Source organism: Pelodiscus sinensis, chromosome 18 (assembly GCF_049634645.1).
Source record: "Pelodiscus sinensis isolate JC-2024 chromosome 18, ASM4963464v1, whole genome shotgun sequence".
Lineage (NCBI taxonomy): Eukaryota > Metazoa > Chordata > Testudines > Trionychidae > Pelodiscus > Pelodiscus sinensis.
Genome location: NC_134728.1, coordinates 31,904,056 through 31,930,860, shown reverse-complemented (window position 1 = coordinate 31,930,860; position 26,805 = coordinate 31,904,056). Strand labels below are relative to the sequence as shown.

General features: G+C 60.3%; 1 protein-coding gene across 2 annotated transcripts in view; it reads left to right on the top strand.

Moving 5' to 3' along the window:
• The window catches only part of LOC102458767 (fer-1-like protein 4), a 107,016-nt gene that overhangs the window by 4,286 nt on the left and 75,925 nt on the right, over positions 1–26,805 (top strand). For both annotated transcript variants that reach the window (XM_075901461.1, XM_075901460.1), the window contains exons 2-13: positions 2,750–2,805; positions 4,555–4,643; positions 7,453–7,552; positions 14,789–14,880; positions 16,883–16,924; positions 17,014–17,172; positions 17,546–17,606; positions 19,121–19,252; positions 19,780–19,842; positions 22,919–23,003; positions 25,285–25,444; positions 25,624–25,807. In XM_075901461.1, the coding sequence (XP_075757576.1) occupies positions 4,588–4,643; positions 7,453–7,552; positions 14,789–14,880; positions 16,883–16,924; positions 17,014–17,172; positions 17,546–17,606; positions 19,121–19,252; positions 19,780–19,842; positions 22,919–23,003; positions 25,285–25,444; positions 25,624–25,807 (1,134 nt within the window). In that variant the 5' untranslated portion in view covers positions 2,750–2,805; positions 4,555–4,587. The remainder of the gene's footprint in view (positions 1–2,749; positions 2,806–4,554; positions 4,644–7,452; positions 7,553–14,788; positions 14,881–16,882; positions 16,925–17,013; positions 17,173–17,545; positions 17,607–19,120; positions 19,253–19,779; positions 19,843–22,918; positions 23,004–25,284; positions 25,445–25,623; positions 25,808–26,805) is intronic.

Below are 26,805 nucleotides of genomic sequence, written 5' to 3'. Positions count from 1 at the left end.
CAGGGCCGGACCAACCCGACAATCCGCCCAGCCAGGGCTTGGTCAAACCGGGACTTAAACACCCCTAGGGACGGAGACTCCGCCCCCCCAACCCAGCCCAGCCCAGCGCTTCCCACCCGCCTAGGGAAAGTTTTTCCTAATATCCAACCCAGACCTCCGCCTGCAACTTGAGCCCTTTGCTCCTTGTTCTGCCCCCACTGAGAACAGCCTCTCCAGGCTCTTTGGAACCCGCCTTTCAGGGAGTTGCAGGCTGCTCTCAAACCCCCTCTCCCCTTCGCTTCTGCAGACTGAACAGACCCGACTCCCTCAGCCCCTCCTCATAGGTCATATGCTCCAGCCCCCTAATCATTTTGTCGCCCTCCGCTGAACCCTCTCCAATGCGTCCACATCCTTTTTGTAGGGGGGGGGCCGAGAACTGGACACAATACTCCAGATGTGGCCTCACCAGATCCGAATAAAGGGGAATAATCACATCTCTGGATCTGCTGGCAATGCTCCTCCTAATGCACCCTAATATGCCATTAGCCTTCTTGACTCCTATCCAGCTTCTCATCCACTGTAACCCCCAGGTCCTTTTCTGCAGAACTGCTGCTTAGCCATTTGGTCCCCAGCCTGTACCAATACTTGGGATTCTTCCGTCCCAAGTGCAGGACTCTACACTTGTCCTTGTTGAACCTCATCAGATTTCTTGTGGCCCAATCCTCCAATCTAAGTCACTCTGGACCCTATCTCTCCCCCCAGCTTAGTGTCATCTGTGGACTTGCTGAGGGTGCAATCCATCCCCTCCTCCAGCTCATTAATAAAGATATTGAATAAAACCGGTCCTAGAACCGAATCTTGGGACACTCCGCTAGAAACTAACTGCCAAGCTGCCATCGAGCCGTTGCTCACTACCCATTGAGCCCAGTCTTCTAGCCAGCTTTCTATCCACCTCACCGTCCATTTATCCGATCTATATTCCCTTAGCTTGCTGGGAAGAACACCATGGGAGACCGTATCAAAAGCTTTGCTAACGTCAAGGTCTATCACATCCACTGACTTCCCATGTCCACTGAGCCAAGGGTTAGGGTTAGCATCATAGAAGCTAATCAGATTGGTCAGGCAGGACTTGCCCTTGGTGAATCCATGCTGACTATTCCTGATCACTGTCCCCTCTTCCAAGTGCTTCAGAAGGATTCCTTGTGGATCCCCTCTATGTCCAGCTTTTGTAAATGGTTCCCAACCTGTTCTTCCTCCACCAAGGGCTGCCCACCTCCTTCCCATACTGCGTTGCCAAAGCTGACTTTGTGAAGACCGAGGCAAAGGAAGCCTTGAGTACGTCAGCTTTCCCCACATCGTCTGTCACTAGGTTACCGCCCTCAGCCAGTCAGGGCCCCGCACCCTCTTCTTGCTAACATGCCTGGAGAAACCTTTCGTGTTCCCCTTCACACCCCTTGCTGGCTGCAATTCCAGTGGCGCTTTCGCCTTCCTCTCCCCCCCTGCGTTCTCGAGCAGTATCGACACCCCGCCCTAGGCACCTGGCAAGTTTCACTTCTTGTGAACTTCCTTGTGTTTAATCTCACCAAGGGTTTCCCTGTCCTGGAGCACCAGGGCCCAGGGCTCCGCGAGGGCCAGAGAAGCGGAGGGGGCCCTGGGCAGGGATCTCTCTGACCTCTCCCCACTGCACAGGGGGGGCCATCTGCCGGCCCCGGGACGCAATAGCGAGTCTGCTTCAGGCTGAGCCGCAGCAGCGGCTTCCAGCTGGGCACATGGGGCTGCCCCCCTCGCGATGGCTTTGCCAACCCCTGACAGAGGAGCCAGCCCCCCAGTACTAGCCATAGCCATGTCCAGGCAGAGCGAGTCCCCGCCAGCCCCTTACAGCCCCAGCAGGCCTGCCCCCTGCGGCTGTGGAGCTGAGCCCTGGGCTCCTAGCCTGGGCTGGCAGCACAAGGGTGGGCGGGGCAGCGTGAGCCTGGCAGCTGGTGGCAGAGGCCAGATGCGAGCCCCAGGCCCCGCTGCGGCTGCTGGCCCCAGTTGTCAGCACCCCATGAGGCCCCACTGCTGGGGGGAGGCTCCTGGAGGGCGGGACAGGCGGCGTGGGGGGCGCGCGGGAGCTAGCGCTGTGCCTATGGCAGGGGCTGCACCCCATGGAACTTGCCTTGGCTCCTAATGGAATATTTCTGGGGGGCCCTGGGGACTGGGGCTTCCGGCCTCTTGGGAGGGCGGGGGAGGAGTTGGGCCATGGGGCTTCCGGCCTCTGGTTGGGGGGGCCTGGGCCGAGGGGCTTCCGGCCTCTTGGGAGGGCGGGGGAGGAGTTGGGCCATGGGGCTTCCGGCCTCTGGTTGGGGGCCTGGGCCGAGGGGCTTCCGGCCTGCACAACATTTACTGGCGCAGCTCCTGCCCTGTGCCCTGCACGGCCACCTGGAGCCCTTTGCAGCGGGCCATTGCCCGGGAAGGCCATGGAGCCTGCCTCTCTTTGGGGAGCTCCCTGCAGATAGGCAGCGGGGCAGGCAGGAGGGACCAGGAACCTCTGGTGCTGGAGGGAAGAGGGCAGGGATGGCCCTGGGCTGCAGCCTGGGAGCCGAACCAAGTGTGTGAGCCAGCCTGGAGATTGCTGAGCCCCCCACCCCCACCCCACCCCGCTGGCCTCTAGTGAACTAGGCCTGGCTTTGGCATGGGCGGGGCAGGGCGGGCTCCCCATGACAGATCCTGCATTCCCGGGCTGGGAATCCTGCCTCCGCCCACTCTGACTCCGCCTGTGGTGGCCCAGGGTTCACGCAGAAGACGAAGAAGATTCGCTGTGGCCAGGAAGCCGTCTTTGGAGAGGTGAGGCACGCGGGACGGCACGTGTGTGGGGCGGGGCGGGGCCATCTCTTCACAGCCGTGCCCTGGCCCTGGCCCTGGCCAGCCTCGCCCCGAGAGCTGCTCTGGGGCGACCAGGGGAGCTGGGTTCCGAAATGGCTAGAAGGATTCCCCCTCCGGCAGCCCCTCACTGCAGTCTCAGGCCTGGGGAGCCCTGGGCAGGGGAGGGGATGGCAGGATCCTTCAACGTGAACTGGATTTTTGCAAAAGAAACCGAGCAGCCCCACGATGTCCTGGGCCGGGCAGGGAGGAGCAGTGGTTCCACAGCAGCCCAGCTGCGGTTCTGGAGCAGAGGCTCCCAAGAGGCTGACCGGCTCTATGTAGAAACCCGTTCGGCTCCCATGTCTGGGGCGGAGCCCTGTGGCTGGTGGCAGGAGCCGGGCAGCTCCACCAAGAGCCTGGCCAGGCAGTGATTTCACGCCAGGGAATCCTGGGCCGAAAACTCTGCTAAAAACCGACAGAACTTTGCACAATTTAAAATGCTGCGACGTGGGGGTGGGGGGCCGCTGGCTGCACGGAGGTGAGAGAGTCCGGTGCCCCCCCCACACTCAGTGTTCAGGCTGCACCCAACCCTGACATGGCACAAGGGCCAAGCCTGCCCCTCCATGCTGGAGGCATCCAGTTTGGGGCAAGCAGGCTGTGCCTGGCGGGGGCCAGGTGTGGGGGAGGGGTTCTCTGTAGGGCGCTGTGGAGCGGGGGGGCTGGCTGCACAGGAGCTCAGCGAGTGGTTCGGGGTGGGGCAGCGGGGGATGGCTGAGGTCTGAGTGGGGCAGAGGTTGAGGTACGGCTGAGTTGAGGCTCCATGGGATGGGGTCTGGGTGCAGGTGGCTCGTTGGGGTGGTGAGGTGGAGGTATGAGTGGTGGTGGAGGTCCGGATTCAGGGGTCTGGGTGTGGGGGGCATGGGGATTGGCAGGCTGGTCTGGTTGCAGGAGGCGAGGGTTTGGGGGGAGGTTCTCAGTGAGGGGGTTGAGGCTTGGCAGAGGGGTCTGAGCAGGTGCCCATATCATTGCCCCCTCCCTATGGCTGAGGAGTGATGGGGGCGGAAGTGCAGCCGTGGGACGTTTCTGGGCGTAGGTCTGTGCCAAGCCCAGCCGCTCTTTGCTGGGGAAGAGGAAGTCCCGCCCTCCCCAACTCAGCCAGGGCTGGGTAGGAGTCATGGGCGTAGGGATTCCCAGCCTCCCTCTCCCAACAGTGATTTGCCCCCCGCCAGCTGCCTGAGATGCCTCCCCTGCACTGCGGGGCGCAGGGATGTAAGTCACTGGTCGAGTCCTGACGTGGCTACTTAAAAGCCGGTTCCCCGGGGAGGCAGGATGCAGCAGGAGCTCGTGCTTTGGCTGCGGGATGGACGTCGCAATGTGGATTTTACCAGTGTTGTTACTTTGACTTTGTAGCCACCCCTGCCTGGCTGGCCTCGCCCGGGCCTCACCCACCGCTGCCCCCAGCCCTGGCGCATCTCAGCTCCCTCTTGGAGTGCGGCTGGAGCAGGCAAACTGCTCGAAACACTGGTGCATCTCCAGTGCCTCCTGCTAAAAGGCTCTGCCCCAAGATCCCGCAGCAGCAGCCGGGGGTGCCTGGTCTCACCCACCCACCCACCCACACTCCTCGGCGAGGGGAGCATTAGGAGCATGCCCTCGGGAAGGGGGACAGGCTGAGTCCCCGGGAGGTGCTGCAGAAGCTCTGGCAGGTCACTGTGTGTTTGTGTTTTGTTTTAGCTCTTTCGCTGGCCGCATTATGGGAAGCTCATTATGGAGGAGATGCTGGTTGTTAAAGTTTACAACTGCAGTAAAGTTTTCAGTAACAGGTAGGTTCTTGCAGGCGGACGAGTCTGGTGGATGGCAGGGGGCTGAGCTGTCAGTGGAAAGCCAGCGAGAGTGCAAGGGAACATAGAGCACGTCAAGCAAACTTGATGATTTTAAAGGAGAGTGCAGGCTTGGTGAGGGGAACACGCCTGGATTTCTGTCCAGCGCTTGACTCAGTACTGCACCATGTTCTGATTAAAAACAAACCATGGCACAAAATCCACCACACACGGAACTGGTTAATAATTGGCTAATTGATAGAGCTGAAAACTGAATTGTAAATAGGGGCGTCTCTAACAGAGGGTCTCTAGAGGGATCTGCTTGGCCCAGTGCTATTGAATAATGAAAACAGGAAATCATTGCCCCTAGTTTGTGGATGATGCAAATCCCATCAGGGTGGTATGGAACGAAGAGGGCGGGTCAGTTATATGGACCCATCCGGGTTGCTTGGTCACCTGGGCTCATTCAAACAACCTGCACTTTCTATTACAGCCGAATGTAAGGTCACGCGCTAAGAATGAGTCGCGCTTGCGGGATGCAGACTTGGGGGATCATTAGCAGAGTGTGAGCTCCCGGGGAGATGCTGGGACCTGAAAGTCCCAGGCCCATGTGACAGGGACTATTGGGTAGGGTTAGGAAGGTGGTCGTGGCCGTTGCTGAATTCTGCACACAGCCCTGGTGGCTACAAGAACAGGCCCTGGCCTGGAAAATCTGCCTGACCCCGAGACTTGGGTCCCTCAGCTAGTTAGGGCGGGTTGGGAGCGGGTGTGATCGTGGGAGCGGGTGTGATCGTGGTCACTAAGCACCTGCAGAGAGAAGATTTAAGCTCGAGAAGAAAAGGGCCCAAGAAGATCCCGGGGCTGGAAGCTGGTGAATTCCAGCTGGAAACAAGGCAGCTGGTGCCCAGGTCCATGGTGGGTTCTCTGTCGCTGGGACTATTCACGTCTGCGCTTGTGCAACCGCCAGGCCCGGGGCTGCCGCAAGAACCTCTGGGGAAGTCCCCTGGCCTGAGCTGTGCCGGGGCCCTGCTGGTCCCGCCCGGCTGGAGCCGTTCCTGGTTTCCCGTTGGGTTGCGAGAGATCAGTGTCCCTGCCGGGTCTGTGCCCTGCGTTACTGCAGGCTGCCGCCCCACGGCTCTTACCTGGCAGCAGCCAGAGCGACGGGAGCGCTCCCAGAGGCAGGGCCGCCCATGCAGAGACCGGCCCCTTGGCCCACCGCGGTGTCCACATGGCAGCTGGAGCCCCGTGGCTGAGGGGCTTGTAGGCAGGGAAGCACCAAACCAGCCTCCTGGGGCCGGGAGAGCCAGGCCTTTCCCAGCAGCAGCAAAAGGCCATGGGGGGAGGGGCACCAGGGAGCCACGCGCTGTGTTGGGCCCCTAAGCCCAGTGACGGGCTCGTCTGGTCCCTGGTGCAGCCCCATCCACTGGGGCTAGTGCCGGCAGGCACCTCCGCCGTGCCTGCTCCCCCGTGGCCCTGCTGCCACCTGCTCCCCCTTAGCAGCCCAAAGCCCCGGCGGAGCGTGTCCCCCCCCCAGTGGAGCGTGTCCCCCCCGGGGAGCGTGTCCCCCCCCGGGGAGCGTGTCCCATCCCCCCCCCAGTGGAGTGTGTCCTCCCCCGGGGAGCGTGTCCCATCCTCCCCCAGTGGAGCGTGTCCCCCCCCCCCAGTGGAGCGTGTCCCCCCCGGGGAGCGTATCCCCCCCAGTGGAGCGTGTCCCCCCCCGGGGAGCGTGTCCCATCCCCCCCCCAGTGGAGTGTGTCCCCCCCAGGGGAGCGTGTCCCATCCCCCCCCAGTGGAGTGTCCCCCCCCCGGGGAGCGTGTCCCCCCCCCGGGGAGCGTGTCCCATCCCCCCCCCAGTGGAGTGTGTCCCCCCCCGGGGAGCGTGTCCCATCCCCCCCCCAGTGGAGCGTGTCCCCCCCGGGGAGCGTGTCCCCCCCAGTGGAGCGTGTCCCCCCCGGGGAGCGTGTCCCCCCCCGGGGAGCGTGTCCCATCCCCCCCCCAGTGGAGCGTGTCCCATCCTCCCCCAGTGGAGCGTGTCCCCCCCGGGGAGCGTGTCCCATCCTCCCCCAGTGGAGCATGTCCCATCCTCCCCCAGTGGAGCGTGTCCCCCCCAGTGGAGCGTGTCTCATCCCCTCACCTCCCCACGGAGCATGCCCCCCCCGGGGAGCGTGTCCCATCCTCCCCCAGTGGAGCGTGTTCCCCCCAGTGGAGCGTGTCCCATCCTCCCCCAGTGGAGCGTGTCCCCCCCGGGGAGCGTTTCCCATCCTCCCCCAGTGGAGCGTGTCCCATCCCCGCCCCGGCAGAGCGTGTCCCCTCCATGGAGCGTGTCCCCCACCCCAGAGCGTGTCCCATCCCCCCCCCAGTGGAGGGTGTCCCCCCCCCGGAGGAGCATGTCCCACCCACCCCCTGCAGCTTGTGCCCAGGTTCTGGGTGGGTTGTGCACTGGCCAAGGCCAGGCCTGTATTTGGATTTATCATTTCTGACGGCGGCATGAGCAGCCTTCCAGTGTGTGCTCATCTATTACACCCCCCGTCATGCCCAGCTACACTTTGCTACCATCTCTTGCCTCTTTGCCCCCACCTGCTGGGGGGCAGCCGTAGCACCCGCTGTCTCTGCTCACACCCAGTGGAGGGGACATGAGAGCATCAAAAGTCAAACCCAGAGTTTGGTCTGAGGCCAGCAGGCCTAGTGGGAAGCACTTTGCAATATCACAGACAAGCGCAATGTGAGTTGTCCTAGTGGAGACTGGGCACGAGCTCCCTCCACAGTGACTGACACCGCAACGGCCCCTTTTCTCTCTGCTCTTTTGGTGCAGGCTGCTCGGCACCTTGGTCATCAGCCTTCAGCACCTGGTGACGTCTGGCCGCCTGACCCTCCGAGAGGCCCTCGTGGACAAGAACCACAGCATCACTGGGGTGAGTCCTCTGGCGCCTGGGGCTTTGGCTCCACAGAGGGGTCCAGGTGAAGTTCTTGCTGCCTCCCAGACGCTAGCGGCCTCGGCCCCGGGGCTGAGCATCCCCTCCCAGCCCTCCCCAGGGCGAGGCGCCCGCCCACCCGTCGGCAGTGACGGTCCCGGCCAGCCGACGTGCTGATGAATCTGACAGGCGCCAGGGAACGTCAAAGCCCTCGGGACTGACCCTGTTTTGTTCCCAAGTGAGGTCCCTGGGCGTGGCCGGCCGTGGCAAGCGGGCTCCACCCCTTCCCAAGAGTCTTTCCCCAATGGCGTTTGCTACACTTGGGGGGAGGGAGAGCGGGGAGGGGAGGGGCAGAAGAGGGAGACAGTGGGGAGGGGGCAAGGCCTTGGCAGAGCGGGGGCTGTGCCAGGGTGGAGTATGGGTGGGGCCACAGGTGGGGAGCTGCCTCCCAAGCAGCAGCTTCACCCACTGCCCATGCATGGGTGGTGAGAGGGAGCCGAGGGAGGGTCGGGTGGTGCCCTCTCATGTAGCCAGGGGAGGGGCTATGGCCCCAGGCGTAAATGCCCCTCTCTACGGGTACATGGCTCCAGCTCTGGTGCGCAGGGTGTGCACACCCCTAAGCGGAATGCACGTCAGCATTTCCTCTCCAGCAGCCTGGTCACGGTAGGATCATGGGAAGCAGGACTAAGGGGAGAAACAACTGAGGAGAGTTGGCAGTTTTTCAAAGGGACATTATTAAGAGCCCAAAAGCAAACTATTCCGCTGTGTAGGAAAGGGGGAAAGTCTGGCAAAAGGCTGCCTTGGCTTTAACCGGGAGATCTCACATGATCTCAAAATAAAAAAGGAGTCATATAAAAAATGGAAACTAGGACAACTTACAAAGGATGAATGTAAGCAAACAGCACAGGAATGCAGAGGCAAGATTCGAAAGGCAAAGGCACTAAACGAACTCAGACTAGCTACAGACATAAAGGGAGACAAGAAGACTTTCTATAAATACATTAGAAGCAAGAGGAAGACCAAGGACAGGGCAGGACCACTGCTCAGTGAGGAGGGAGAAAGAGTAGCCTGAAACGTGGAAATGGCAGAGATGTTTAATGACTTCTTTGTTTCGGTCTTCACCGAGAAGGTTGATGATGAAGGAATGCCTAAAGGTGAATGCTAGAGGGAAGGGGGTAGGTTTAGAAAATAAAATAAAAAAAGAACAAGTTAAAAATCACTTTGGGTACGTCTACACTAGCCCCCTAGATCGATCTAGGGAGGCTAATGAGGGCGACCGAAATTGCAAATGAAGCGCGGGTATTTAAATATTTAAATCCCGCGCTTCGTTTGCAATTTCGGTCGCCCTCATTAGCCTCCCTAGATCGATCTAGGGGGCTAGTGTAGACATACCCTTAGAAAAGTGAGAAGTCTGCAAGTCACCAGGGCCTGATGGAATGCATCCTAGAATACTCAAGGAGCAGATAGAGGAGGTATCTGAGCCTTTAGCTATCATCTTTGAAAAATCATGGAAGACAGGAGATTTCAGAAGACTGGAAAAGGGCAAATCTAGTGCCTGTCTATAAAAAGGGAAATAAGAACAACCCAGGAAACTACAGACCAGTCAGTTTAACTTATGGGCCAGGAAAGATAATGGAGCAATTAATTAAGGAATGAATCTGCAAACACCTGGAAGGTGATAGGTAATAAGGTGATAGGGAATAGCCAGCATGGATCTGTAAAGAACAAATCACGTCAAACCAATCTGATAGCTTTCTTTGATAGGAAAACAAGTCTTGTGGATAAGGGAGAAGCAGTGGAGGTGGTATTCCTAGACTTCAGTAAGGCACTTGATACGGTCTCACGTGATCATCTTATCATGGTACATGCAACTTAGATGGGGCTACTATAAGGTGGGTGCATAACTGGCTGGATAACCGTACACAGAGAGTAGTTATTAATGGTTCACAATCCTTCTGGAAGGGCATAACAAGTGGGGTTCTGCAGGGGTCTGTTTTGGGACCGGTTCTGTTCAATATCTTCATCAACGATTTAGATACTGGCATAGAAAGTACACTTATTAAGTTTGCAGATGATACCAAGCTGGGAGGGGTTGCAACTGCTCTGGAGGATAGGGTCATAATTCAAAATGATCTGAACCAACTGGAGAAACAGTGTGAGGTAAACAGGATGAAGTTTAATAAAGACAAATGCAAAGTGCTCCACTTAGGAAGGAACAATCAGTTTCACACACACAGAATGGGAAGCGACTGTCTAGGAAGGAGCACGGCAGAAAGGGATCTGAGGTCATAGTGGACCACAAGCTAAATAGGAGTCAACAGTGTGATGCTGTTGCAAAAAAAAAAAGCAAACGTGAGTCTAGGAAGCATTAACCGGGGTGTTGTGAGCAAGACACAGGAAGTCATTCTCCCGCTCTACTCTGTGCAGAAGGCTTCACTTGGAGTCTTGTGTCCTGTTCTGGGCACTGCATTCCAAAAAAGATGGGGAGAAATTGGAGAAGGTCCAGAGAAGATCAACGAGAATGATGAAAGGTCGAGAGAACATGAGCTAGGAGGGAGGCTGAAGGAATTGGGCTTGTTTAGTTTGGAAAAGAGAAGATTGAGAGGGGACATGAGAGCAGTTTTCAGGTATCTAAAAGGGTGTTACAAGGAGGAGGGAGAAAAATGGTTCCCCTTGGCCTCTGAGGACAGGACAAGACGCAATGGGCTTCCTGCAGCAAGGGAGGTTTAGGTTGGACATCAGGAAAAACTTCCTAACTAGCAGGGTGGTCAAACACTGGAATAAGTTGCCCAGGGAGGTTGTGGAATCTCCATCCCTGGAGATATTGAAGAGCAGGTTGGACAGACGCCTGCCAGGGACAGTCTCGGTTGTGCTTGGTCCTGCCATGAGGGCAGGGGACTGGACTCGATGCCTCTCGAGGTCCCTTCCAGTCCTAGCGTTCTATGATTCTATGGGAAGTAATTGTTGTTTGCAGAAAGGGGGGAAGTCTCACCTTGCCCCTTGCTCTAGAGCAACCTGACTTTCCATCTCTGGGGGAAGATGCTCCAGGGCCTTGGCCGAGTGCTGCTTGTAGGGGCTGTTGAGCTTGTGGTTGGACTGTGCAGACGTGTGTCCGTCCAGTCGGTAGGAATGTCTGCCGCTCCTGGGGTAACGCAGAAGAGCCTTTGGGTAGCAAGCTGGACTCGGTCCCCACGCCTTGGAGAGGTGGGACGCGCGGCGTCTGTCGTAACTCGCGCTGTTGCTGGAGCAAATCACGGAGCATGCAACCAGTCCCTCGACTGTGCTGGTCCCTGCCAGGGGCTTGCGGAGAAGAGCAGCACAATTGGTCAGGGAGACTGTGAACACCTGGTCGGCTCCTGCCCCAGCGTCTGGGCTGGGCATGAGGGGAGCGCTGGCTCTGCTAGGAGCTGTGGACCCAGTTGTTCAGGAGGACGTGGGGAGTGGCAGAACGACTCCCTGTGGGGTGGAACCTGGGTCCCCTCCCTTCAGTGATTCACCAGCCCCGCCCGGTCAGTCAGCGCCGTGCCCAGAGCCTGAGCCTCTGCCGGGGTGGGGCTGCTGAGTCCCCTGTGAAGCTGAGAGGGGGCACTGGCTGTACCAGCCTCTGTCCCTGGCTGCAGAGGCGACCCTGGCGATCGGGGGGTTAAATCTCACTGGCCACGGAGCCTCACCAGTCCCAGGCTGAATGGGTGGCAACGTAGGCAGATAAACGCCGTCCGCAGGGCAGTCAGCACAGCTCTGCCGCGGGGAACCGAGGGGCCAGGAATCCCGCGCACGAGGCCCAGCGCACTGCAGCTTTCAGAACGCCTCTGCCTAGGCCCCGCACCAATGGCTCGTAAGCCATGGGAGCGGTCAGGGGACGAGGGAAGGTCCCCGCCCGGACTGACAACCGGGTAAAAGCAGGAATCAATGGTCTGTTTTCAGACTGGAGAAAAGTAAATAGTCGCGCCCCCGGGGTCTGTGCTGGATCAGCTATTCAGCGGCCACAGAGATCATCTGGAAAAGGGGTACACGCTGTTTGCCACGAGTGCAGGTGACTCAAGAATCGCAAGCCCAAAGCAGACTGTGACGGGGTCTCACAAACCTGGGGGACGGGGCAAAAGGCAGATCCACTGCAGTGCTGATAAATACACAGTGACGTACACTGGAAACACAATCCCAGCGCCGCATGCAGAATGCTGGGGCCTCGCTGTTACCGCTCGAGAGCTTAGAGTCGGCGTGGAGAGTTCTCTGAACACAGCCTCTCAATGTGCAGCAGCAGTGAAAAGGCAAACTGAATAGTGGGAATTATTAGTAAAGGGACAGAGAATAAGACAGAAAATACCTTCTTGCCTCTCTACAAATCCTTGTTACACCCATGTCTGCAAAACTGTGTGCAGAAGTGACTGTCCCATCTCAGAAAGAAATATTACAGGATGGAAAGAAACCAAACAGTGAGGGGGAACAAAAATAATGAGGGGTACGGAACAGCTTCTGTATGAGGAGAGAGTAAAAAGACTTAGACTTTTAAGCTTGGAAAAAAGACGTTGAAGGGGGTATGATAGAGATCTGTACCATCCTGATTGGTGTGACCGAGGAAGTGTCCGTTGCTACTTCTCATAATACAAGACTCAGACACCCAATTACATTAATAGTCAGCAAGTTTAAAATGAACAAAAGGAAGTATTTCTTTACACAACACAGTCAACCTGTGGAACTCCTTGCCAAGGGATGTTGTGACGACCAAATCTATAACAGGGTTTTAAAAATAACTTGATACATTCCTGGAGGTCCATCACTGGCTACTAGTCAAGATGGTCTGGGATGTAACCCCATGCTCTGGGAGTTCCTACTCTGTGAGAAGCTGGGAGTGGACAACACGGCATGAGATGATCGACGATTCTTTTCTTTCCCTCCGGGGCACCTGGCACTGGCCACTGTCAGAGGACAGGACACTGGGCTGGATGGACCTTTGGGAGCAGGTAAAATGGACTTTGCTGCTGGCGGGACTGGCTGCAGTAATTTGCAGGAAAACACTAAATCTCTTGTCCATTTGTCATAACCCGAATTTCACTCTGTAAAGCAAGTTTTTCTTTTTTTTTTAAATAAAGGTTTTCGTACTTAAATGTAAGCGATGGCTGGAAAGAGATTGGATGCCTTTTATCACTCTCTCGACCGTTCGTTACAAAGTACGCTTTTTCAAAAAAAGTTATAAGTAGCCCCTTTAAAAAAAAAAAAGTACCCCCAGTACCTACAGTTTTCAGACACACAATTTTTTTCTGCCATTGCAACACATTCGTTTAAACAACTTAATTGTAGCCGGGCGGGTGGTGAAATTTTTGGGTGTAAAAGTACAAAAATAATAAAGCGCTGTAACACTTCAAAGAAAAATTCAGTTTTCTCCACATGTCAGTTGTGTTGACGTAACCCCCAGAATGCTCTCTAGTACTCCTAAGGGTACTTGTATGACTAGTTGAGAAACACTGGATTATAACAGGAGTATTTTTACATGGTTTAAGCAAAGTGTGGAGGATTTGTTAGCAGTTAAAATGGTATCTAAATTCTCTTTGTATGAATTGGCCGTGTTTGTTAATGTTTTCAGTGGCTTAGGGAAGTCCGTCTCTCTTGCAGGATTTGAGGGAACTAAGGTTTTGCAGTTGGCAGTGTCATGAAAACACAAGACACAATGAGGGGGGGTTGGGAATGGGTACTGGGGGCAGCGTGGGACTGAGCCATTCCGGCGCCCCGGGCAGACAGGTTAATTACGCCCCGAGTTGGGGGAGGGTGTGACGTAGTGGGGGTACTTGCTGGGCTGTGGTGACCCCTGCTGTCTGGAGCAAGACCCAGCAGGGAAAACCTCACTAGGCAGAGGTAATGCCAAACTTGTTGAACCAGTGGCCAGACACCCCCCATGGAGAGGAACAAAGGAAGGTGGAATGCTGCCCTGGCTGGGGGGCAGGGCTGGAAGAGGGTTAGTTAGTTGCTGGCTGGGAGCATGGAGGAGACAGCCTAGGGAAAGGGGCTGGAGTTTAGGGGCCCAGTCTCCCCCATCTCAAGGGGGCCTGAGGCATCCTAGCTCAGTTCCTGTAACCAGATTACATCTGTGCTGCGCTGTGCTGGAGGAGCAATAAACCACCCTCAATTCCACTGGCTGGTGCAGTCTGTTTGTGCCATTTCGGGGTGCAGGAGACGGGGAACCCCCAACGCGCCGTCACAGAGGGCGCATGCGCAGCAGGGGAGAGCGCACGCGCGGCCCTGCTCCCTCCTGGTGCATGGGGGAGGGCGCACGTGCCCGGCCCGGCCCAGCTACTGCCACTGGCCGGCAGCCCGGGGCGGGCCAAGCCTGGCCGTGCAGAGCCCCGCGGCCGCGGGGGGAAGGGTGCTGCTGGCCGGCGCTGCGGGGGTTAACGCAGCCCCCACCCCGGGTGGCCACTGCAGGGTGGCCGCTAGGAGCTGCTGCAGCCTGCGATCCGGGAGCCGGGCGCGCGGCGCCTGATGGCAGATATAAGGGGTGCTGCGCGCCCCTTACAGCTGTCATCAGGCACCTCCCATAGGTTGGCAGCTGCCCAGCTAGCCCTGCCTGGGGGGAAGATGGAAGCAGGATTAAAACCAAGTCCCAAGCAGGCCACTAGCCTCTCCCACCTGAGCCTGCGTCCCTTCTCCCCGGAGAGAGCCGGCTGGCCGACCTCTCCAAAGGGAGCGCCGGAGGGTTGTTTTCGCCCTCTGCTGTCACTGCAACCCGCCCCTCTCCCCACCCTTCCGGGGCAAGTCCCGGAACAGCCTGGCTGGGGAAATCCGCCTCCCCGCTGGCGGGTTAGGGCCAGTTAGTGAACGTGGTTTATTAGCATCTTCTGCCCGGAGCGAAGGTCAGGACAGCAATGGCTAAAGCCACGTTAGCTGGCCCTGGCCATGCCCAGGGCCCTCTCCTTCCCGGGGTGCGCCAGGCCCCTGGGGCAAAGCTGCTAGTGCTGCATTTTACACTTGGAAACCTGAGCTTGGCTTAGTTGAGCATCGTTTGGCCGCGGGTCTGGGAAGCAGCTGGTAGCGGTGGCTGGGAGGAGAACTGGGCAAATGCAATCTCCTCTCTTGCACAGCCAGCTGGATTGTGAGCAGGGAGGCTGCCTGTCCGCTGGCCGGCCAGGACGGGGAGCCCTGTGAGCTTCCTTCTCCTTTCCTCTCTAGTCTGTCCTGCCCTTTCTCCTCCCAGTGGGCAGTTCTGGCTGTCGGGGCCCTTGTGCAGGCTGCCTTTCCCCCTAGATCTATGTCGAGCTGGACCTGCGCTACCAGCCTCCCGACGGCTCAGCGGGCACGTGGATGGAGGAGGACTTTGTCTACCAGATGAAAGACAGGTACTGAAAATAACGAAAGAGGGAACCTCGGGCTGCTTCTGCACCCCCCATCCTGGCTCGTGCAGGGCCTGTCCACAGCGGCCTTTCCAGCATCAGGGCAGAGCTGGGGACCGAGGCCTGGCCAGGTGTTCCCGAGTCCGCGGGAACAGGGCGCGAGTCGGGGCCTCTGGCCGGGGGGTCCTGAGTGCTCGGCTGGCGCAGAACACGTGTCCACGGGAACAGGGCGCGAGTTGGGGCCTGTCGCTGGGGGGATCCCGAGCGCTCGGCTGGTGCAGGGCACGTGTCCGCGGGAACAGGGCGCCAGTCGGGGTCTGTCCCCGGGGGGGTCCCGAGCGCTCGGCTGGTGTGGGACACGTGTCCGCGGGAACAGGGCACGAGTCGAGGTCTGTCCCCGGGGGGGTCCCGAGTGCTCGGCTGGTGCAGGACACGTGTCCACGGGAACAGGGCGAGAGTCGGGGTCTGTCTCCAGGGGGTCCTGAGAGCTCGGCTGGCGCAGGGCACGTGTCCACGGGAACAGGGCGAGAGTCGGGGTCTGTCTCCAGGGGGTCCCGAGCGCTCGGCTGGCGCAGGGCACGTATCCGTGGGAACAGGGCGAGAGTCGGGGTCTGTCCCCAGGGGGTCCCAAGTGCTTCCCACGTTAGCAACACACCCAGACACACCCCCACTAACAGAGCACGCCAGAGAGGAGGGTACTCAGCACTCACACGCTAACCCCTCCCGTGTCCCTGGACTCAGCAGGCTGGGTTAACAGCAATGCCCCACTGCAACCTCATGAGCCTTTGGACCCTTGAGGAAGAGTGAGCGAAAGAGAAGGAAAGAGAGAGAAGCAGCCAGTGTAACAATGGACGTGATTTCTTGTGTATATAGGGAGCCAAACACACAAAACAGTTACAACATTAACTCTACATTGGAACCGATTACAAATGGCAGGGTAGCTACCCATAAAACTGTTTCCATAGGGCAGTCAGGAGGCTAGGCTTAGAGAGGTAGTTGGTGGGAGAGAGAGAGACCTCACCACGCCATGGAGCTTGCACTGAGCGGGGTTCCCAGGTGGTGCTGGGAGCCGGGGGCCCAGGGGCAGGAGACGCGTAGAGCAGAGCCCCCCGCACGATCAGACAGGAGGTGAAGAAGTCTCAGTGGAACTGATGCCGTTTAAATCCAGGTATCAGAGCAGTTTTTCTTGGGGCAAGGGGGGGAGTTTCTGTAGGGACAGGACAATAGTTGGAAGAGAGACGACAGGCTGATCACCCCTGGCGATGGGGGATGTTCCCTGAACGAGCTCACAGTGCAACTGGGCAGTGTCAGTATGTGGATGTCAATAGGGTTGTTACTAGAACTGGTCTGACAATGACTCATTCGGGGGGGAGCCGGCCTGGGTTCATTAGCGTCTGGAGCAGGGATTTCCCATCAGGCCGTGCTGCTCTGCTTTCGGTGTCCCATAGTTCAGCGCGGTTCCTGCCTTGGTGGTTCCTCATTCCACGAGGAGCACAGCTAGTTCGGATTAGAAGCCTAATCCGAACTAGCTCCTCCGTGCCGCGTGTAGCCACGCTGCACGGGGTTCGAACTAGCCGGGATTTAAAAATGGCGGCGCCCGGCTTATGCAAATGAAGCCCAGGAAATTCAAATCCCGGGCTTCATTTGCAAGTGCGGTATGCCTACATTACCACCCTAGTTCGAACTAGCGGGGTAGTGTAGACAGACCCTCTGTGTGCTAATGAGCTGTCCCTCTGTTCTGTCTTCAATGCACATGAGGCTGGGGTGTGTCCTTCATTAGCGGAGTGTCTCCCCGGCCTTCTCCTTGCTTTGTCTGATTCCAGCAGAGGCCTGGGGGGGGGGGTTCCACGAATGTCACTCCCTGGCTCCCCAAGAGCACAGGGCTGGTAGGTAATGGGGGAGTGGCCGGGGCGGCGGGGCCCCGAGGGAGAGCAAGGGCCCCGCCCCAGGCCTGTTGGGTGGGAGCAGGGCCGGGCTCGCTGCTCTGACGTGCGTTTGTGTCTTGCAGCACTGAGCTGATTATCCGCAACCCCGGCTTCGAGGAGCTGCAGTAAGTAGCCTGGGGCCAGGGCCCTAGTGCAACCGGGGCGGGAGGGGAGAGCGGCCCGGCCGGAGGGTGACCCATGGGCCTGTTTCCAGGCCGGCGGAGGTGAAGCGAGCCCGGGAGCTGGAGAAGAAGGCCGCAGCCCTGGGCAGGAGGCTGGTGAAGGGCCTGGAGACTGACGAGGAGGAGGAGGAGGATTACGACGATGAGGCCGACATGGAGATCCTGGGCATCGTCTTCAGCCCTGTCAGGAGGTACCGGGCGTGTCTCCGCTGCCCCTGGCGCTTTGCTCCACATCTTCCCCCCCGGGACACTGGGAGGGGCCAGCCCAGGCGGGGGGGGGGGGGGGGGTCGTCAGCCCAGCCTCTTTTCCCTTCCTGCAGCCTGCGTGCGCTGGCGGCTCCGAGGGGCTCTGGGCAAGGCAGCCGCTTCTCGGCGCCTCGCTGAGCCCGCCCCAGTGTGGCCTGGCCGGGCTGTCTGGGAGCAGGGTGGGAGTTTCCTCTCCCCAGGCCCTGGGCTCTGGGTGTGTGATCGGCACCGGGGAGGCTCACGCTGCGGGGTGCAGCCTCGTGGGGGGGCACGGGAGGGTTTGCCAGGAGGAGACTCAGCTGCGCTCTTCCCTCCCAGCCGGTCCAGACGCCTCTGCAAGTGGGACCTGTTTGCCACGCCTCGGCCCCAGAGCTTCCAGGTACTGAGCACCCGCCTGGGACCCAGTCCCCAGCAGGCCCCGGCGGGCAGCCCCTGCAGAGCCGCTCCCCAGCGAGCCAGCGTCCCCGCGGTGCCTGACAGTCAGGCCGGCCCCCTGGACTCCGGGCCTCCCCCTCCAGAGAGCCTTCTGTCAGTGGCACCTCCCTGCTCCCTGCGGGTCACCGGCTCGGCTTGTTCCGTGTCCCGCCCCCGGCCGGGCCCAGCTGAGCTCACCGTCCCGTGCCCGACGGGGACCCTCGTGTCCTTGTCCGTGTCCCACCCCTGGCCGGGCCCAGCAGAGCTCGCCGTCCCGTGCCCGACGGGGACCCTCGTGTCCTTGTCCGTGTCCCGCCCCCAGCCGGGCCCAGCAGAGCTCGCCGTCCCGTGCCCGACGGGGACCCTTGTGTCCGTGTCCCGCCCCCGGCCGGGCCCAGCAGAGCTCGCCGTCCCGTGCCCGACGGGGACCCTCGTGTCCGTGTCCCACCCCCGGCCGGGCCCAGCAGAGCTCGCCGTCCCGTGCCTGACGGGGACCCTTGTGTCCGTGTCCCGCCCCCGGCCGGGCCCAGCAGAGCTCGCCGTCCCGTGCCTGACGGGGACCCTCGTGTCCGTGTCCGTGTCCCGCCCCCGGCCGGGCCCAGCAGAGCTCGCCGTCCCGTGCCCGACGGGAACCCTCGTGTCCGTGTCCCGCCCCCGGCCGGGCCCAGCGGAGCTCACCGTCCCGTGCCCGATGGGGACCCTCGTGTCCTTGTCCGTGTACCTTCCCCGGCCGGGCCCAGCGGAGCTCACCGTCCCGTGCCCGATGGGGACCCTCGTGTCCGTGTCCCACCCCCGGCCGGGCCCAGCAGAGCTCGCCGTCCCGTGCCCGATGGGGACCCTCGTGTCCGTGTCCCGCCCCCGGCCGGGCCCAGCCGAACTCACCGTCCCGTGCCCGGCAGGGACCCTCGTGTCCGTGTCCCGCCCCCGGCCGGGCCCAGCGGAGCTCGCCGTCCCATGCCCGATGGGGACCCTCGTGTCCGTGTCCGTGTCCCGCCCCCAGCCGGGCCCAGCAGAGCGCGCCGTCCCGTGCCCGACAGGGACCCTCGTGTCCGTGTCCCGCCCCCGGCCGGGCCCAGCGGAGCTCGCCGTCCCATGCCCGATGGGGACCCTCGTGTCCGTGTCCCGCCCCCAGCCGGGCCCAGCAGAGCTCGCCGTCCCGTGCCCGACAGGGACCCTCGTGTCCGTGTCCCGCCCCCAGCCGGGCCCAGCAGAGCTCGCCGTCCCGTGCCCGACAGGGACCCTCGTGTCCGTGTCCCACCCCCGGCCGGGCCCAGCAGAGCTCGCCGTCCCGTGCCCGACGGGGACCCTCGTGTCCGTGTCCGTGTCCTGCCCCCAGCCGCGTCCCAGCTGCCAACGAGGCGGGAGGCTGAGTCCCAGGAGGATCTGGCTGCAAGTAGGACAGAGGAGGCCTCCTCTCCCGGGGGCGCTCCCAGGCGCTCTGCAGGGCCCGTCAGTGCAGCCCCTTGCCTGTGTCCCCAGATCGGGATCAATGTCACTGAAGCCCAGAAGCTGGTGGGGGTGAACATTGACCCCTTCGTGGTGGTGAAGGTGGGGGAGGAGAAGAGGCAAACGGCAACGCAAAAGTCAACCAACTGCCCCTTCTACAACGAGGTAGGTGGGCGGGGGGGCCCCCCTGGCAGGGGCCCTGCAGGGCAGCAGCAGAGCCACTGCCGGGTGGCTGAGGGCAGTTCTTGCTGCTGCTATGGGACTGTGCCCCCCAGGCAGCTCTGTGTCCAGCCCCGCCTGCTCCCTCCAGCCCCGCCCACTCTCCTAAGCCCCGCCTGCTCCCTCCAGCCCCGCCCACTCCCCTAAGCCCCGCCCGCTCCCTCCAAGCCCCGCCTGCTCCCTCCAGCCCCGCCCACTCCCCTAAGCCCCGCCTGCTCCCTCCAGCCCCGCCCACTCCCCTAAGCCCCGCCCGCTCCCCTGAGCCCTGCCTGCTCCCAGGCAGCTCTGTGTCCAGCCACGCCCGCCCCCCCAGCCCACGTTGCACCCTGCCCCACTCACTCTGTCCCCCCCCGGCAGTGCTGCACCTAGCCCTCCCTGCTCCACCCCATGCCCAACCCCGCCCAGAGGCTCTGGGCCTCTCTCGCGGTGCCCTTGCTGCAAGCGCTTTGCTCAGGGGGCCTCTTCTCTTGCAGTATTTTGTGTTTGAATTCCATGAGCCCAGGGAGGTTTTATTCCACAGACTCATCGAGATCTCGGTAAGTCGGCCCTCGGGCAGGGAGCTGTGGGATGCCAAGAGCTGGCATGTGCCCTGTGGGGTGTGTGCGGGTTGCTATGTGCGCCACTGTGCGCCTGGACGGGTTGCGCTGTGTGTGTGTGTGTGTGTGTGACGCTGTGCGTGTGTGTGTGTGTGTGTGTGTGTCGCTGTGCGTGTCGCTGTGTGGGTGTGTGTGTGTCGCTGTGCGTGGGGGGGGGGGGTCACTGTGTGCGTGTCGCTGTGTGCCGGTTGCTCTGTGTGCGTGCACGTGCAGGTCGCTGTGTGTGTGTGGGTCGCTGTTCACCAGTGCAGGTCGCGCTGTGTGTGTGTCGCTGTGCGCATGTTGCTGTGTGTGTGTGCACATGTTGCTGTGTGCGTGTCACTGTGCGCATGTTGCTGTGTGTGTGCGGGTCGCTGTGTGCATGTGCGTGTCGCTGTGCATGCGCGCACACGCGTGTGTCTCCCTGTGTGCGGGTCGCTGTGTGCACATGCGGGTCGCTGTGCACCTGTGCAGGTCACGCTGTGTGTGTGTTTCTCTGTGTCTGTGTGTGTGTCACTGTGTGTATGTTGCTGTGTGTGCGCTCGTATCGCTCTGTGTGTGCACATGTTGCTGTGTGCATGTCGCTGCGTGTGTGTCACTGTGTGCATGTTGCTCTGTATGTGCAGGGCTCTGTGTGCATGCGCGTGTTGCTGTGCATGTGTGTGTGTGTCACTGTATGCGGGTCGCTCTATGCGTGTGTGTCGCTGTGTGCGCATGTGGGTTGCTATGTGTGTGTTTGCGGGTCACTGTGTGCCTGTACGGGTCGCGCTGTGTGTGTGTATTGCTGTGTGTATGTGTGTGTCGCTCTGTGTGTCACTGTGTGTGTGTTGCTGTGCGTGCACGTGTATTGCTGTGTGCGTGTGCATGTTGCTGTGCATGTGTCACTGTGTGTGTGGCTGTGTGTGTGTCACTGTGCACATGTTGCTGTGTGTGTGTGTGGGTCGCTGTGTGTGTGTGCGCGTGCGGGTCGCTGTGTGTATGTCACTGCTGTGTGTGTGTGGGTTGTTGTGTTTGTGCGCGTGTTGCTGTAGTTGGGTCACTGTGTGTGTGTGTCACTGTGTGTGCGCATGTGTTGCTGTGTGTGTATGTGTCTCTGTGTGCAGCTCACTGTGTGTGCACGCGTGTTGTATGTGTGTGTGTGTGTGTGTGTGTGTCGCTGTATGCGTGTCGCTCTGTGTGTGTATATTTCACTGTGTGTGGGTGGGTGTGCGCGTGTGCATTTTGCTGTGCGTGTGGAGGTTCGCTGTGTGCGTGTCGCTGTGTGTGTCGCTGTGTGTGTGTGTGTGTGTGGGTCACTGTGCGAGCGTGCGTGTGTGGGTCACTGTGTGTGTGTGCGGGTCGCTCTGTGTGTATATGTGTGCGCGCGTGTGTGTGTCGCTGTGTGCAGGTCGCTGTGTGTGCGCACGCATGTGCGTGTTGTGTGTGTGCGGGTCACTGTGCGCGCGCATTGTTGTGTGTGTTTAGGTCACTGTGTGTGTGTCACTGTGTACGTGTGCGGGTCGCTGTGTGTGTGTGTGTGTCTGTGTGTGTGCGCGTGGGTCACTGTGCGTGTTGCTGTGTGTGTGTGTGTGTGTGTCACTGTGTGCATGTCGCTGTGTGTGTGCAGGTCGCTCTGTGCTTGTGTGTGTGCGGGTCGCTGTGTGTGTGTGCATGCGTGTCACTGTGTGTGTGTGAGTGTGTCACTGTGTGCAGGTCACTGTGTGTATGTGTGTGTGCGTGTGTCACTGTGTGTGCGCGTGTTGTTGTGTGCATGTGCGTGCGTGTCACTGTGTGTGTGCGCGTCACTGTGTGCGTGCGTGTCGCTGTGTGTGTGTGTGTGTGCGTGTCACTGTGTGTGCGCGTGTTGTGTGCATGTGCGTGCGTGTCACTGTGTGTGTGCGCGTCACTGTGTGCGTGCGTGTCGCTGTGTGTGTGTGTGTGTGCGTGTCACTGTGTGTGCACGTATTGCTGTGTGCATGTGCGTGCGTGTCACTGTGTGTGTGCGCGTCACTGTGTGCGTGTCACTGTGTGCGTGCATGTCGCTGTGTGTGTGTGTGCGTGTCACTGTGTGCGCGCGTGTTGCTGTGTGCATGTGCGTGCGTGTCACTGTGTGTGCGTGTCACTGTGTGCGTGCATGTCGCTGTGTGTGTGTGTGTGTGTGCGGGTTGCTGTGTGTGCGTGTCGCTGTGTGTGTGTGTGTGTGTGTGTGTGTGCGCGTCTCGCTGTGTGTGTGTGTGTGTGTGTGTGTGTGTGTGCGGGTCGCTGTGTGTGCGTGTCGCTGTGTGTGTGTGTGTGTGTGTGTGTGTGTGCGCGTGTCGCTGTGTGTGTGTGTGTGTGTGTGTGTGTGTGTGTGCGGGTCGCTGTGTGTGCGTGTCGCTGTGCACAGGTGCTTATGGACGCACCTTCCCCGTGGCGCCTTTGTGCTGCTGCCCTGGGGTCCCAGCCTCGTGCCCGTTTCCTGGGGGAGGACTCGGCGCCGGAGGCGGGGATGGGCCCTGCAGCCTGTGGGTGGCGGAGTCACGGCTCCGGGACTCGGATTCGCCCTTGTTTCTGGGTGGGGGGGGGCATGGGCTCCGGGACGCCGTTCGCTTTTCCGCCGAGGGGCAGGGCCTGCTTTCCTGGCTGGCGAGCGCCCGCCGTGGCTGCTGTGAGCGAGGGCGGCGAGTGGTGCCGGGGCCCCACGTCTGAGCCTCACGGCTCGCGGCTGGTCAGGCTCCTGCTCTCCTCACGCCCCAGGGGTGCGGGGGCCAGGGCAGGCCCGTGGGAACCCAGCCGCCTCCCGGGACTCGCCTGGCCTGGCCTGGGCCTGCCCACGAGGGAGGGGCTGGCAGGGGCAGGCCTCTGGCTGGGCTCCAGGGGTGGGTGGCCTGGTGTGGGCCTGGGCACAGGAGAGTCACTTTGGCACGCTGAGGCAGCGGCTGTGGGGGTTGGGAGTGGCCTGGTGGCTAGGGAGGCCCCACCTCTTTGGGGCAGAGCCGCCGGTCACCCTGTCCCTAGCCCCGGGCCCTGGGCAGCGGGCAGAGCTAGGCCAGTCAGGGCACTTGGTTGTTGTGTGCAGGTTTTTCACTCAAAGAAGATCCCGTTCCTGGGAACACGCATAGGAACGTTCAAAATGGACGCGGAGACTGTGTACAGCCAGCCAGGTACCGCGCGCACTGGGGCTGCTGCCCGCCGCACTCTCGGGGGCTCCCTGTGACATTGGGGGCAGCTTGAACCCCAATTCCAGCGGCTACTCGGCACCTGAAAACCCGATTGGAGCCCTGGCTCTCACTCCTATAGAAAGGAAGAAAGTGAAATGGCCACCAGACTCGCGCAGCTAGACCCCAGGCACCCCCGGGGCAGGGTTACAAGCGCGAGGTCCACGGTGGCTCGGTCACTGCCTCGCGAGTGCAGCAGCTGAGACACGTGTGGGACGGGCCAGGTCCCAGTCTCTCGCTTCTTGGCCCTTTGCCAAGCTTGGCACAGAGCAGCAGGTCTCACACAGGCTCTCCAGGGGTCCGCGAGCCGCTGATCAGCTCCCCCCAGAACCCATGGAACAGCTGCTCAGCAGCATGCAGGGGGTGCTGGGAGGAGCGGGGAGGGGCGGGGTGCAGTGGGGCAGAAACAGGTGAGGCAGGGGTGGGAGGCCTGCGGCTGAGCGGGGATTGAGCAGCCTGGGGAAAATTAGAAACTGGCTTGGGGGTCCGGGGAAAATAGTAAATCAGAGCAGGGGTCCTCAGATTGCGGACGTTTGAGATCTGCAGGGCCAGCTCATTGAACTTTTGGGAATGTCCTAGTATGGCCAGGCCCCGTGAGTTTATGCTGCACCTGCCTGGGCCTTTAGGGGGTTGCACACTAGCGACTAACCCCTTAGAGCCCACAAGCCCCATCCGGCTGATTTCTTGTTCGGCCAGATGGTCAGAGAAGGAGGTTCGTTCCCTTTGCAGGAGAGAACGCTGCAGGCGAGCAAGAACAGGCGTCCGCATGGCGCTGCTGTAGCCAGCACAAGTGACTTACCTGCCAGATGTCCTAGGTCCCTTCACGCTGTAGCCACCATTCCAGAGGTGACGTGTCCATGACCCAAAGCAGAGCAGACCGATGCTTGTTCATCTTCGCCACGACTCAGGTGCCACCAGCACGAGGCTGGTTGTCTTTGTTGGTGGCTGTATTCTGTAGCGTCCACATCAGAGTGTTGCTCTCTTAAGACTTCTGAAGGCATGTTCCACACCAGGTGCCTCTCTGAGTTTGAAGGCACTGCAGATCCTTAAGCCCAGGGGCGAGAGCTGTAGCCGTCTTCAGAAAGCTCACACTGGTGCCTCCTTCTTTATCAGATTGTCTGTGAAAATGTCCTTTAAATGAACATGAGCTGGATCATCATCTGAGACGGCTGGATCTTGGACTCTATGGCAGAGTGTGGGTGAAACAGAGCAGGAGACACAATTCTCACCCACCAAGTTCAGTCCCAAATTTGAAGTATTGTTTTTTTAATGGGTGTCATCAGCATGGAAGCATGTCCTCTGGAATGGCGGCCAAAAGCATGAAGGTTTAACGTGTCTGGCAGTAAATCCCTTGCAATACTAGCTACAATGTGCCAGGTGGACGCCTCTTCTCCCTTTCGTTGTGGCTAAGAAGTGGGCAGTAAATATAAACGATCTTGTTTGTTGTAGCAATTGGCTGACCCAAAGTCGGACTGAGTGAACTTGTAGGTGCTACAGTTTGACCTGGGTTTGATTTGGATGCAGTTATGTAACAAAGAAGCACAAGTGTAGGTTGTGCCTTCGTGGGGGGTTGTATCGTAGAGCACCACTGCGAGGGGAATTGAAAAGTACCGTGTCTGCTGTTTATCAGTGTTACAGTGCAAATATCAGCAATACAAATAGCAATATGAAGTGAGCACTGGACTCTGTGTTGTAGCTGAATCAGTATATTTGAAAGTGTAGGCAGACAGCCGCAGTACGTTGTGCGTGCGATTGGTGTTCTGTGGGTTAGCAGTCTGATTAGCGCTGCCACTGAGCATGATGCATGTTTTGAGTTAATTATGTGCGTTAACTGCAGGGCTAATAAAAAGCCAAGCAACCAGTCCCTGTGGCCAGTGCACAGTGCACAGGGATCTTCATGCTCATTCCCTGGGATTTTGTCCCACCCACATGTAAATCCCAAGCACTTCCCGGCATAGCTACGGCACAGACTCCCGGGATCTGTCCGGGCGTGTGGCTGGTGCGAATGTGCCGGACCCTGGCGCAACAGTGAAGGACGGCCCTGCCAGCGTCCCCGGAGGATGGGGGGTGTCTGTGACTGTTGCGCGTGATCACCAGGGTCCCTTGTGACCTGCAAGACCAGGAGCCAGTCCCCGGGCCCTGCCTCGGTGCAGCATGGCTCGGCTGCGCCATGGCGTGTGCCTAGGGGTGGCAGAGGGGAGGGGACTGACGGCTCCTCTCCCTTCAGATCACCGGTTCTTCCAGAAGTGGGCTGTTATCAGCGACCCAAAGGACACCAGGGCAGGCGTGAAAGGGTTTGTGAAGTGCAGCATTTCGGTCTTTGCCCGAGGCGATCCAGTGGGCTCCCTCCCTGTGGCCCCCAGCAGCCAGAACGAGGACATTGAAAAGTGAGTGTCCCTGCGGCGGCCGCTGGCCCGCGGCTCACAGAGTCTCTTGCACACTCTGAAGCCCCCATCATCTGAGACGGGAGAGCAGACGCCATGGGCCTGTGGCCTAGCAGCTCTGCATCCTGCTCTCGGGCTTCGACATTCACTCTGGCCAGTACAACAAGGGGGATTTCTTCTAGGAACTTGCTGCTGCCGAAAAGAGTCCCAGCCGAGAGGCCATGGGCCAAAATCTGCATCAAGGTCTACCGAGCCGAGGGCCTGCCCAGCATGAGCGCCGGCATCATGGGGGGCTTCTCAAAGATTGTGGGCGAGAAGAAAGTTTTCATTGATCCATACGTGCAGGTCTCGTTTGCCGGTCAACAGGTAGGTCTCTGCTTGGGCGCTGGGTCCTTGTCTCCGCGGGGCCTGGCAGACCCATTCCCGGCACGCCAAGGCCCGCCCCGTGGCCGAGTGCACAGGGGGCCATTGCTCAGCCCAGCACAGAGAGCCTGCCCCGCCCGTGCTCAGTCGCTCAGCTCCCGCCCGCCCCGCCCGTGCTCAGTCGCTCAGCTCCCGCCCTCCCCACCCCTGCTCAGTCGCTCAGCTCCCGCCCGCCCCGCCTGTGCTCAGTCGCTCAGCTCCCACCCGCCCCGCCCGTGCTCAGTCGCTCAGATCCCGCCCGCCCCACCCCTGCTCAGTCACTCAGCTCCGCCCTGCCCCGCCCGTGCTCAGTCGCTCAGCTCCCGCCCGCCCCGCCCGTGCTGTCACTCAGATCCCACCCTGCCCCGCCCATGCTCAGTCTTTCAGCTCCCGCCCTGCCCCGCCCGTGCTCAGTCGCTCAGCTCCCGCCCTGCCCCGCCCGTGCTCAGTCGCTCAGCTCCCGCCCGCCCCGCCCGTGCTCAGTCGCTCAGATCCCGCCCTGCCCCGCCCATGCTCAGTCGCTCAGCTCCCGCCCGCCCCACCCCTGCTCAGTTGCTCAACTCCTGCCCGCCCCGCCTGTGCTCAGTCGCTCAGCTCCCGCCCGCCCCGCCCCACCCGTGCTCAGTCGCTCAGATCCCGCCCTGCCCCGCCCGTGTGTGACGGACCGGGCCGTGTCTGGGCACAACTGAGGGCATCCGCTCAGGGTGAATTGCTCAAATCTGGGGCTCCTTACAGCCCCCAGACTGGTGACCTCTCCAAACCGGCCATAAACCAGTCCCACAGAGCGCTTCAGCAGCCTGCCTGAAGCCTCACGAGCAAAACCCCTCCGACACCCCAGCAATATCCGTGCCCCAGATGGCCCCAGGCCTCATACACAGGTGGGGGGTCCTAACACCCACCCCACCTACCCCGAACAAGTTCTGTCCGGTTCCAAGAAACCAGCCACAGATCCCTGGTCAATT